This window comes from Amphiura filiformis, chromosome 14 (assembly GCF_039555335.1).
Source record: "Amphiura filiformis chromosome 14, Afil_fr2py, whole genome shotgun sequence".
NCBI classification, from domain to species: domain Eukaryota; kingdom Metazoa; phylum Echinodermata; class Ophiuroidea; order Amphilepidida; family Amphiuridae; genus Amphiura; species Amphiura filiformis.
The window spans coordinates 21,645,600-21,658,357 of NC_092641.1; the positions used below are offsets into that span (position 1 = coordinate 21,645,600).

General features: G+C 36.5%; 1 protein-coding gene across 1 annotated transcript in view; it reads right to left on the reverse strand.

Moving 5' to 3' along the window:
- LOC140169277 (angiopoietin-1 receptor-like) overlaps positions 1-12,476 on the reverse strand; it is a 101,730-nt gene extending 89,254 nt beyond the window's left edge. The window contains exons 1-7 of the mRNA XM_072192532.1: positions 12,222-12,476; positions 8,773-8,887; positions 7,421-7,624; positions 6,887-7,120; positions 5,979-6,199; positions 5,314-5,503; positions 2,042-2,148 (exon numbers count right to left, since the gene is read on the reverse strand). Coding sequence (XP_072048633.1) covers positions 2,042-2,148; positions 5,314-5,503; positions 5,979-6,199; positions 6,887-7,120; positions 7,421-7,624; positions 8,773-8,887; positions 12,222-12,476 — 1,326 coding nt within the window. The remainder of the gene's footprint in view (positions 1-2,041; positions 2,149-5,313; positions 5,504-5,978; positions 6,200-6,886; positions 7,121-7,420; positions 7,625-8,772; positions 8,888-12,221) is intronic.
- Between the last annotated feature and the right edge of the window lie 282 nt (positions 12,477-12,758).

The following is a 12,758-nucleotide window of genomic DNA, read 5'->3' on the forward strand; positions in this document are numbered from 1 at the left end:
CGCCCCTGACTTAAAGCCTATGCTATGGTAAAACAGACCTATGCTTTACATAGGGGCCTACCATAGGCCTATGGTAAGACCAAGCCATAGGTCTACCCTATGGCCAAAGAATAGGCCTATGCTATGGCCTAAATATAAGTCTATGCTATGGCCTAAATATAAGCCTATGATGATTTTGATTTAAACTTTTAATCCAAACACAAGGAATTAATTCATACCTCGGAATTTTCAGATGGTACTCCATCTTTCATCAGCGAGTGAGTGACTGTATCAGGTCGTGATTTTCTTGACCTTTGACCTGATAACAGACTCGTAGACTCCTGAACGTTTGAACCGGCCCCCGTCTTTGTTGAGAGATGGTTGGTTGGCTTTGATGTGAACTGCTTCTATGACTCCACGTTGGAACCACCTGCTGTCTCTGTCAAGTATGCGGACTTTATCCAAAAAAATGTCCACAAAATGTCCTGGAGACTCGATGTGAATGTGATTTGAGACCTCTGATGCTGTACATGGGTCTCCTGTGTTCATTAAAGCGTGTTTTCAGAGAACGTTCAGTTTCGCCAATATAGGCTTCTTTGCACTGTCCGATACCGGTAAGAGTTTTGCCCTGGCACGGGATGTAATATAGGCCCTACCGGACTTGTATTAATGTCCTTCTTATCTGTCTTGTCCTTGGGTGACACGAGGATTTGCCGTAGTGTGCGGGTCGGTTTGAAGAACACGCTAACACCGTAATTGCTGAAAGTCCTTCTAATGGCTTCAGATGTGTCTTTGATATAGGCCTAGGGGAGAACTACGTGACCTATATTTGGGCGTTTTTCGCCCACATCGCTCGTTTTGTGAGTTTTTGGTTGTGTAGATTTATCGAGAGCTTTATCATTTGGGGTATCCACATTTCACTAAAAGCATTGTTCACATGTGATTTCTCGTACTCGCGATCCTGGAGGTTAGTGACCACGGTGTCAGCCCTATGGTACAAAGTTCGGATGACTCCAAGTTTGTGATCAATGGGGTGATTGGACGAGAAATTGAGATATTGATCGGTGTGTGTGCTTTTGCGGTAAATGGTGACTTTGATGGATCTGTCTGGTTGGATTACGGTGAGGGTATCTAGAAAAGCAAGCGAGTTGGTTTCCTCTCCTTCGGTTTAGATGGTCCGTAAATTCTTGCGAGTGACACTTCTTAAGTTTGCAATGGGTGTCGTCTACATAGCGAAACCACCACAGAGGTGGGTGGGGTGCTGTCGCAATAGCTCTCTGTTCAAGGTCTTCCATGTGAATGTCGCACAGTATCGGAGAAAGCGGAAGGCTCATGGCCGCACCGTGTAAGTGTTCATAATAGTCTCCATTGTAAATAAAATACTGTTTCAGACAGGTTTCACAGAGTCTAACTATCTGGTCAGGTGTTAATTCAGTTCTATCACCCAGGGCGCTATCCTGTTCTAGGCGAGAACTTTCAGGAGTCTACGAGTCTGTTATCAGGTTAAAGGTCAAGAAAATCACGACCTGATACAGTCACTCACTCGCTGATGAAAGATGGAGTACCATCTGAAAATTCCGAGGTAGGAATTAATTCCTTGTGTTTGGATCAAAAGTTTAAATCAAAATCATGATTTATACCAACACAGATGAACTTTCATGAAATATGCCTATGATATTGCCAAGCCAAAAAGACAAAACCATACACCTATACAATAAAAAACAAAACTATACTTATGCTTTTCAATAGGCCTAAGCTGTGGCTAAAACATAGGCCAATGTTGTGGCTAAAACCTTAGGTCAATGTTGTGGCTAAAACCTTAGGTCAATGCTATGGCAAAACCATAGGCCTATTATGGTGTTTCTATTAGACACTATCTATTTTTCACTTTTTTTGTACAAAACCAATTAAGTTATTTTAGAGGACAATTCACACAACAAACAATAAGACTTTTATCGCAGGAGATGGAACTAACCAGCCCGGTAAAGAGAGCATCACCCCCTGTCTGATACGCTACTGTCCAGATCCCTTTAAATTGCATTCCCACCTGTGAGAAACTTACATGATATAATGCGATAGCACCATTAGGTTCCAAAGGCTCTGTCCATTCCACAGTAATACTTGTTGTATCAGCATCAACTACTCGGATATTTCGTGGGGGGCCTGGAACTACATCATACAAAAAATAAACACGCAAAAGAATTAACTGATACACTTTACCAATGCTTTACACATGGGTGGAAACCTAATGAATTTGCTGGCATGAGGCTGTCAATCACCTTTAAGCCAGAACATTAATATAAGAAAGTAAGAGTAACCTTAAGGCCCGGTCACACTATGACGGACGATAAGCAACGAAAGGTGACGAACGTGAAAATCACAAAATGTTGACGGCAAAGCGACGACAAAAAGAGGAAAAACAAGATTCGGTGACGAGTGGGAACGACCTTTAGCGACAACACGACGGCAAGGGATGAAAGGCTGCGGCAGGAAACGGAGACTAGCGACCAAATCCGGACGTTGTCTGGGCGATGAGTGACGAAGTCTCGACGGAGCCCGACAACAAGCAACGAGGTCAGACGGCTGGCAGCGGATTTGCTTGCGGCAAGGAACGGCAGCTGACGGTGGATTGCGGTGATGATGACGTGACTCAGCAGCCGACATCAAAGCATGTGTGTGTGCGGGTCGTATAGTCCCCTTTGGCGTTCCCACTCTTCACAACGTTCTGATCACTGTGATCAATAATAATCAAAAATATTACACATATCAATAATAAACAAAAATAGTAAAATCAATATCAATAATAATCCAAACTATTAATATCTATTTCAATAATAATCAAAAATATCAACATCAATATCAATAGTAATCAAAAATATTACACATATCAATAATAATAATAAAAAATTATATAAATATCAATAATAATCAAAAATAGTAAAAGCAATATCACTAATAATCTAAACTATTAATATCTATATCAATAATAATCAAAATATTAATATCGATATCAATAATAATCAAAATATTACACATATCAATAATATTCAAAAATATTACACATATCAATAATAATCAAAACTATTAATATCTTTATCAATAATAATCAAAAATATTACCATTAATATCAATAATAATCAAAATTATTACACATATCAATAATAATATAAAAAATCAATATAAATATCAATAATAATCAAAAATAGTAAAATCAATATAAATAATAATCTAAACTTTTAATATCTATATCAATAATAATCAAAAATATTAACATCAATATCAATTAGGCCTATTATAATCAAAGATATTAATATCAATATCAATAATAATAAAAAATATTACACATATCAAAAATAATAAAAAAAATTAATATAAGTATCAATAGGAATCAAAATATGAAAATCAATATTAATAATAATCCAAACTATTATATCAATATCAATATATCAATAATGATCAAAAAATATTATCATCAATATCAATAACAATATCAATAATAATCAGAAATATTAATATTTTTGATTATTATTGATATTATTTTCTTTTACATGAACTTTAAAATTGCATCGTGCCGGGTAGTCTATTGAAATCGAAGTGATGTTTACCAACGACTACCAACGAAATTGTGACGACCTCAAAACGACCAGACACGGTTTCGCACGGTATGGAAACGTCAAAGAAATGAGGGTTGCGGTTTCCAACGAAATCTGAACGGAATCACATCTGATTCTTTTGCCGTCACAAAATTTTCAACATGTTGAAAATTTGCCGACGAACGCGACGAATAATTGCGGCCGTCTGCGGTCGCTAACGGATTCGTCAGCGACAACTAACGGCAGCACACGGTGAGTGACGGTAAATTCAAAATTGCAATTCGCAGCTTAACGTCGCTTGCCGTTCACCCCTATTCGTCATAGTGTGACCGGGCCTTTAAGGATGACGAGCTGATAACGAAAATTCTGTTATAATTACGGACAGCTCGTCACCCATTTCATAGGCCTACTTTTACATTTTTTTACTCTTTACCCAATAATGTCCCTCATTCTTCAGGCCCTGCCCTCTATCGGGGGCTAATTTATAGTTTAAGCTTGTTTGCTATTGTTTTTGGAGCAAGATTGTTTCTTTATAAGCCTGCGGCGCACACCGACACCGCCTGGCTAATAATTATTTGGTGCAGCAGAGACACTAAAATGAATACACGGGATCGATACACGTGAATTGCTATGCACGATTTTGATATCAGACGAAAATCTTCGGATACCGGGTTAGAAAATGATGAATATTTCCCGTAAATGAATTTTTCTCAAGAAACCAGATGTGGTCTCATACACTTGAAAATACGTGTTGAACAGATATGATGGTCGCTAGAATGCGCTTTGAAAATTGGCCGTGCGCTTTGAACTCAAAGTCGGACCAAAACTCTAATTTTATATTGCGTTGGTCCTGTATGGACTACATCGTGTAGTACAGCTGCACTCACTACTAGGCAGTATAAAAGTCGATGACCATTGACCTCAATGGGGTATACAAGCTTATTCACGCACAACCAAGATCAATTACCCGGCTATTGTGAGTAGCCTTAGTCATATCCCTCGACTAATTATTCGTCTCAAAGAGCTTCAAAGGTCTGAACCAAATGGCCAATCGTGGCTGTGGATTCAACCTACCATGGCGATTTCTGCCATGAAGATATAGGGTCGATGACACTGTGCGGCGCAACCTTGAACAAGATTGTCTTTGAGCAATATTGTCTTTTGAGATAACGCCCCGTAGCCACCCCAGTCAGCCCCATACCTCATTTTGATTTTTAACATAGGCCTACCAATATTCTGCTTTTTATATTCTATGGTCGTATATTAGGCCTACCTCAAATATTTCTAATGTGAATTATGACCAACAGACGAGGGCGCTATTACTGTACTAAAGTACGTGGTATTTTGACCACGGCATACATCGTGACCATACGTATGCTGTAATACAGAATATCCATCCCAGCACGGCATCTACCGTTCCAATACCGCCGTATTGACACAGTGTTTTACGTGTACATATGTTTGTATCGGGTGTCACACGTTACACTTCCAAATTCCTATTGCGAGCGCCTGCCCTGGCCGCCTGCTCTAGTACACCGTTGCCAAGGTACTCGGGTGGTTCTGTGCAGTACCAGGGGAGTACCAGTGTATTACCAGCGCAGTACCACTGCTGGTGGGCCCTGTGCAGAAGCATTGGTATTGTGTAGGTACTACTCGATGTGTACCAGCCACGTACCTGCAATTGGCCACGTTGTACCTGTGCAGACGGGCCGAGTTTTTATTTTCATTCAAATTTTCTCACCCAAAGCTGCTAATGTGATTTGTATAGTACGGTCCAGATCTTCACCATACACAGTATTGACACATTGGCAAATCAGTTGAGCGCCATCTATGTCAAAATCTCCGCCTAGCGATAGAGTCACGTCTTTCCGAACATACCATATCTCCTCCGTTGAATTTGACGGTTTCACTTTTTCTGTCTCTATAAAATTCTATTTAAAAATAGAAAGCACATTCTCTTGTTAGTAGATTTTAAGTCCACTGATTAAAGACAGGGGAGTTTATTTCAAAACTTGTGTACTGGGAATCAGTAAAGAATTGGAGCATAATTATAAAAGATATAACATGAGCAGGGCTTAATGATTTGCTTGAAAAAAAAAGCAAATTGTACGGACAAATTGAATGGAAGAAATGGCAAATATTGCAAGCAAATTCTGTTTCTACAAAATTCTATTTAACAGTAAATGATACATTTTGTTTGTTAATAATTTTTCTTTAAAGTCCACTGATCATAGATGCGGGATATTATTTTGAAATTTACCTTTTGAAACTTATACATTATGGCATATAGATTTGCTGGGAAAAACATAGCAAATTAAATTACATGAGGGGAAAAAAGAAAGAAAGACATTAACTTGTACAAGGTTTACATTAGAACTGATAGCAATAAATTTATGGACTTCTTACAGAAACACCATTTGTTGCATTCAAAAGTATTGGCATCTCTGCATTAGGCTCCAAGATGTAAACGTCTATAGTAGGTTTATCTAGTGCAGCTGTACTGATACATGACACTGTATGCTTCTTCTCTTGGCGAAACAGGACAGTGTCTCCATCAACATAACTAGACTGAGTCAACATCCCATCGGCTGTGACATCGAGGAGCTGTAGATTTTCGCCACATGGAGCTATAATAACATATGATATAAAATGTCATTAACACAGATTCAAGTCACATAAGACATAACACCAAAGTGTGGTACCGAGTCACTTTTACATATTTATTGCTTCTACCACAACAATTGCTTGTGTAAGCCAGTTTTACTTTAGTGCACAGCAAAATAAAATTCTTTCCAAAGTTTACTTTCTGACAATTTCAAATGCAACTGTTGTTTGTGGACGGTCTGATTTATTCATTACAGTATTTTCTCTATTCTTCCCCTCCCTGACTCCCCCTATCCTGAGGAATATGGACTAATCACGTTGAAATCCATAAACGCCAATGGAAGACATGACCTTAATCTCCTACACAGGGGGTGCATATTTAAATGGGGTCGCCCATTCAGGTATCTCCATTTGAAATTTAAACTCCCTGTGTGGAAGATTAAGATCATGTCTTCCGAAGGGGATATGGATTTTAAATGGATTAGCCTATTTAAGTACGTTCCCTGACCCAATGTAATCATAACTTATAATCCGGTGCTCCATGTTTCAGGATAGGGGATTGTGGTAGGGGTGAGGACGTAATGGTGCATTACATGGTGGCATTATCACCTACGCAATCTGACACAAAGTTAAGAATTGCCCCAGCACCTTGAATATTAGAATCAAAAACATGTATCATAGTGGTCCATAGAACAGTAACCATGTCTTACCTGGAACTTGCAAGACAGTTTCCACACAGAGTGGTTCTAAGTTTGGATCTTCATCGTATACATCACCCTCCGCATCACCAGTTCCCCCTGGTATGGCGACATGCTCAGCACAACATCTGAGAGTTCCTCCGTGGATCTCATTGGTGGCTTCAAAGGTGATATTGCTCAGGGTGTCCATGTGTCCATTTATAGAAGAGGGGCCAGACGAATTGGATATCAGTACTGTAGGTGCACCTGTAATGAGCATAAGGACCAAATAATCATGGGGATGGAGAGAGTATTTCAGACAATCTGAAATGGGCCAGTTATCCTGGGGATGGAGGGGTTATGAAATTGCTACTATAGGGAGAACAGACCAATACAAAGTATTTGTCATGTAATTTCTAGGCAAGGTTTAGATCACTACCACAGTCATTCGTGATCAAAGTATAAATGGTCACATGTTAACTGAATATTCTTGAGATCAGAAAGTGACTGACTTGACACTTACAAATGACCCCGGGCAAATGACTTTAAAAAATATTATTACTGTACCTGCATGTGCAATAAGGTCAAAGCTAACACCATTTCTAGGCGTGAAGTACCACTTGATATCAGCTGCAGGTGCTGACTCAAATGTGGTGCATCCAAAGACGAAAAATCCACTTTCTTTTAAATATGTATATAATTCGCCAACAGGTTCATATACAGTTATTACATATGCATCTTTCATTTCCATGAGAAGTTCACTTGGTTCATCTGAGAATAAGAGAAGGAATTAATGCATTTGTTTATCGCGTTTGTATTGACATTGTTGTAGTTCAAAGATGCTGTAATCTGTCATCTGCCGCACTTGCAGTGGCCCACTATGGCATAAATAATCAGCCATTACGATTTCATAATTGCCTGGAAATAGCCTGGGTCATGAACGCATTTAAAATTTGAAACATTTTGTTGGGCCTTACCTTGCGTGGAACAATATTTAGAACATATCGTCACCCTGCTACGATAATTACCTAAGTCATATTTTTTGTAATTTTGAGAACAATGTACAAAAAATATGGCTCAAGCATGTATCAGTTTATGTAATCACCCTAATTAGTTCTGATTATTCCCTTTAATTTGAATCATTATCATTTGTTCTTATGCAAAGATTTGTGAATGGAAATATTTAAATGCATGCTAAAAACATATTTTGTACTTTGTTCTCAAAAGTACAAAAATCAGGCTGACGATATATTTTTCCGTTCGCTACTTTACCTCTACTCCCAGAAAAATACAACACTAATTTTTTGGGATTTAAAAAAAATTATCCTGTTTTGCCAAACGAAACATAGCTAAATACTTATCCTTTAGTTAGTCCAAACTGGCAATGAAAGTAAAATTTTAATTTTTGGTCAATTTTTGATTTGAAAATAAGGGCCAAACACACGTATTTTTTTGGGGTGTTTTTCGACCTTTTTCGTATTCTGTGACAATCAAGCCCAAAGACTTGAACAAAGACTAATTTCAAGTTATGCATTCTAATTTTTGGAAAACACATTTTCCAAAAAATTAGCAAAAATAACATAATATTAAAATTATGAGCTAACTCTAACCCTATACTCAAGATTTTGAATGCTTTTTTTACAATTTTGTGACTACAAAATGTAAGAAAACATGCAAAATTGCATGTTTTTAGACCATTTTCCCTGAAATTGCAAAAATATTACAATTTTACTTCAATGCCAGTTAGGACTAACTAAAGGATTAAGATTTAGCTAAGTTTCATTTGGCAAAACAGGATAATTTTTTTTTAATCCCAAAAAATTAGTTTTGTATTTTTCTGGAATAGGGAGTCTTTCGATGCAAATAGCGCTAAGTACATTCACAGAAATCCTGGCTATGCCACTTATAATTCCATATACCTATAATTTCAAGCTCAACACAGTGTTCCACTGGGCTAGGATCACAACCAATATATGTTGCTGTATTTTCAACCCTACAGCACAAATCACTTCCAGTGCTGCCAAAGTCATCTTCCTGCAATTCAAGAACAATCATTAACAATGTCAGATCAATTTTTTTAACTTACTGTAATCTAAGTGTCTTCGTAGAAACACATTCGCTATTTACACAGCACCGTACACTTACCGGGTGACTTCACAAGAAACACATTTTAATTTACATAGGGTTAGAGTTAGCTTTTACAGTTTACATATCAATGCACACTTAATCATAAGCATGTGACATGAACCAAAATTAAAAATGAAATAGGTCCCGGACAGAACCTGCCTCCAGTCGGAAAATGTCATAGGCGATGAAAATTATATTAAAAATAAAATAAAATCCCAAAACTATGGGATATTTTAATATATTAATTATATAAGTAATTTCCAACTTGGAAATTCCTTGGTAATTACTAACTTGTAATATCTTATTTTGTTTCAAGTATAACATGTATACAAATTAACATGTCAATCAATAACCTGTCAATCATCCTTTGATCTAATTGACGGTCTCCGCGGAGCCGCGGATTATATTGATTAATCAAATATGAAAAGATTGTTGATTCATGTCATGTTGGCTTTTAATATAAACTTGCATTTTTAATTAACGTGGCAAAATTATCATGACTTTCTAGGCTGTATTAAGCATGTGACATGAACCAACATCATAGCAATGGCCCAGACAATGGTCTTTATAGTGTGCTACCAAATCCACAAGGCCGCAAATTTCCTCATCTATTTTTATCTTCACTAAATTAGAGATGTTGGTACAACAATATCCGGGGAAATAAACCTATATTTTTATCATTGACCCTTTAAAATGTGAAGGCTGAAATGTTTTGAATTTTGTAACTAGTGCATCTGAATTCTTATTTTTCTGGACAATCAAATGCAAAGTTTGACGGGTGTTTCCATAACCTGACCACCTTTTCTGACTACCTTTTCTGACCACCTTTTCTGACCATCTTTTTTGACAATCTTATTTGACATTATTTTGATGTTTGCTTCATTGTTGTTATCTTTACACTTTGCACAATAATATTGTACCATTCTGGATGTTAAGTGACATAAAATTGAAATTTCAAGTGAAATTTCTTTTGTTTTTCCATACTTCCATGGTTTTTCACAGGGCAGTTAACTTCTCAGTTTAAAGAGGAGACAGTTATCATTGCAGGTGCTGGGTCAAACACAATTACCGTACCACTTCACAAGGTCATATTCATGATATTTGTCAAACATGCCCTGCAGATATTAAGGGTGCAGCATGATGAATGTGAATATGGGTTTAAGAGTATACGAGGTATTGTTGGTCGAAGCAGATTTTCATTATCTGAATCAATATATTATTGAAAAATAACACTTTGGTGTTTTGCAGAAGTTCATTATACAAATCATATACTTTGGAAAACTTGCTTAATTTATTGTTAATGAGTTATGTGCGTTTTACAAAAGTGTTGTTGTTTCAGCCCTCTCTACAACATAACTCAAGAACCACATGACCTACAAAAGTATATCTGTGATATTTGAATTATTCTACACGCTCGCTATGAATAAGCCCAATCGCCATAACTTTCAGGTTTTTAGGGACACTTTGGCCTCTGACATATCTGGAAAATTGCTGTAATCAATCATTAATTTATTATTGTAATAATGTTATCATTATAAATAATAAAATAATTAATTTATACAATAATCAAATTTTTGGGTTTGTTTTTATTCTAGTAACACGTTTTAAATTATATTTTGTACGCTCAAAACCCCAATTTTTCTGAATTTTCCCGATAGGTCAAACAATGCATTGCAAACTTCCAATGCCGATTGGGCTTATTGAGCAATGCAATTTTTGCTAAAGCTCACTACCATTTGCACGGTGCTGTGAACTACTTTGTTTTCTGCTGCTTCGACCAACAATACATCGTATACCCTTAATTGTCCATCAGACAGACAAAGTCTGAACAGGGAAGTGCTGAGGGTAACACTAGGGAGCACTCGTTCGAATGAAGTCAGGAAATTGGATGTGTGTGCAAAATTTTATTTTATTTGTTTTAAATAATTTAATTTACCATGAAAGTGTTGTAGTTTTTTTTAAGTTTCAAGTTTTTATTTGGAAATTGCTTTTACATCAGTGGCACTCGATCCGATGGTGCATCCAAGACATTAAATATATAAACAAAACTGTATTAAACAAAACAAAATCAAAGGATACTCGACAAGCAAAAGGTACAAATAAATGATCTAAAGTGAGAAAGAAATAACAACCATGTACCCTTAAAAATGTTGTTTATCTATTAACAAGTCCCAGAGAAAAGCTTGCTAATTATCACCCAGCATGACTGTCTATGATTATGGTGTAAAACACTAGGATCCAAAACATTCTCATCTGTGCTCAGTTCTTTAACTCCAATACATTTGTACATTCATTGAATGACCTTTGAAAATTGGGGTACAAAAACCTCATACTCTGCAACTTGAGGTCAAATTTTGCACTATGATTGTTTAGTTAATGTTATTGGACTATGGCATTGGGATAAGGCCAATCAAATATCACAGGGCTCACTGTAAAAGCTGGTCAGAAAAGGTAGTCAGAAAAGGTAGTCAGAAAAGGTGGTCAGGTTATGGAAACACCCAAGTTTGACTCCAATTCTAAAGTTATTGAAACACCATTCATAAATTCATAACATATGGAACAGATCAAGTAGGTCTAGTGCAAGCAGATTATTTACACTTATTGCACACAGGGCTGTTTATCATTGATTTAAATCACACCGATGTAAATCATTGATTTAAATCGCGATTTAAATCACTTGATTTTTTTTAATCACTGATTTAAATCAACCTTTTTAATTTTTTACCACTTTAGATAAATAAATATAAGTTAATTTCTTTCTTAAATTGACTGTTTTACTTCATTCCTAATGTTTCTACAACTTTTGGATACAATTAAAATACCTCTATGATGTCACTTTATCTATTGCTAAAAATGCATTTTTTAAGGTGCAGAATTCAACAGGTTTTTTCCCAGGATTTTACCAAATTTTTTCTTTGAAATTTTCACATGTAAAAACATGTTTCGATTTTTTTTGTAAATACCTGGTAGGATTGTGCATATAGCAGTTCTTGGAATAAAAAAATCGATTTAAATTTAAAAAAATCCGTTTGAAATCAAAAAAATTAACAACCCTGCATTTTATCTACATGTAGCTAATTTCAGAAATGATGTTATGAATGACAATAATAACTTATAGAGCCAATTCAAGACCAGTCGGCCTGATGATGCGTCATGGATATGACGTGATACCGTAGCCATCATAAATAGTAAGTCCAGTTGAATAGAATTATAATTTAGTCAACTATTTGATCATACTTACACGAAAAGAGAGTGTACTTTCACTTGCAAACAGTTGACCGAGTGGAATACCAGGAGCCCGTGGGTCCGGGTCAAACTCTGTTGTTGTAAGATTTAGTATAAAGTTGTGTGGCGGAATCAAACGGTAACTCAGCTCTGCCGCTGGACGAGCTTCTTCAGCATTACATGTGAACAAATATGTTGTGCCTAGATGGAGTCTTATTATATCTCCATCAGCCAAGTCATGTGGATTGTCTTCTGCTGGATCGCGCGGCATACTGCAGTTACTGTCCGTTTTCCTATACACAATACACAGTGCTCTTTCCCATTGACGCGTGACCTTTACAAATAGCCCTACGTTAACAGTATGGGGATATGACTAGTTAACGTCGCTGTGTGAAAAATAACTGGCCAATATTAAAAGTACTCTTCTAAAGTTCTAGAAAATATAGCTTTTTAACATGTCCTAAATTTTTAGCTAATTTAGATGTTTGGAAATATTCGTACTTTGGTGTTTTAGTTAATGTTATAGGTAATAGTACATTGCCTAGTTAACGTC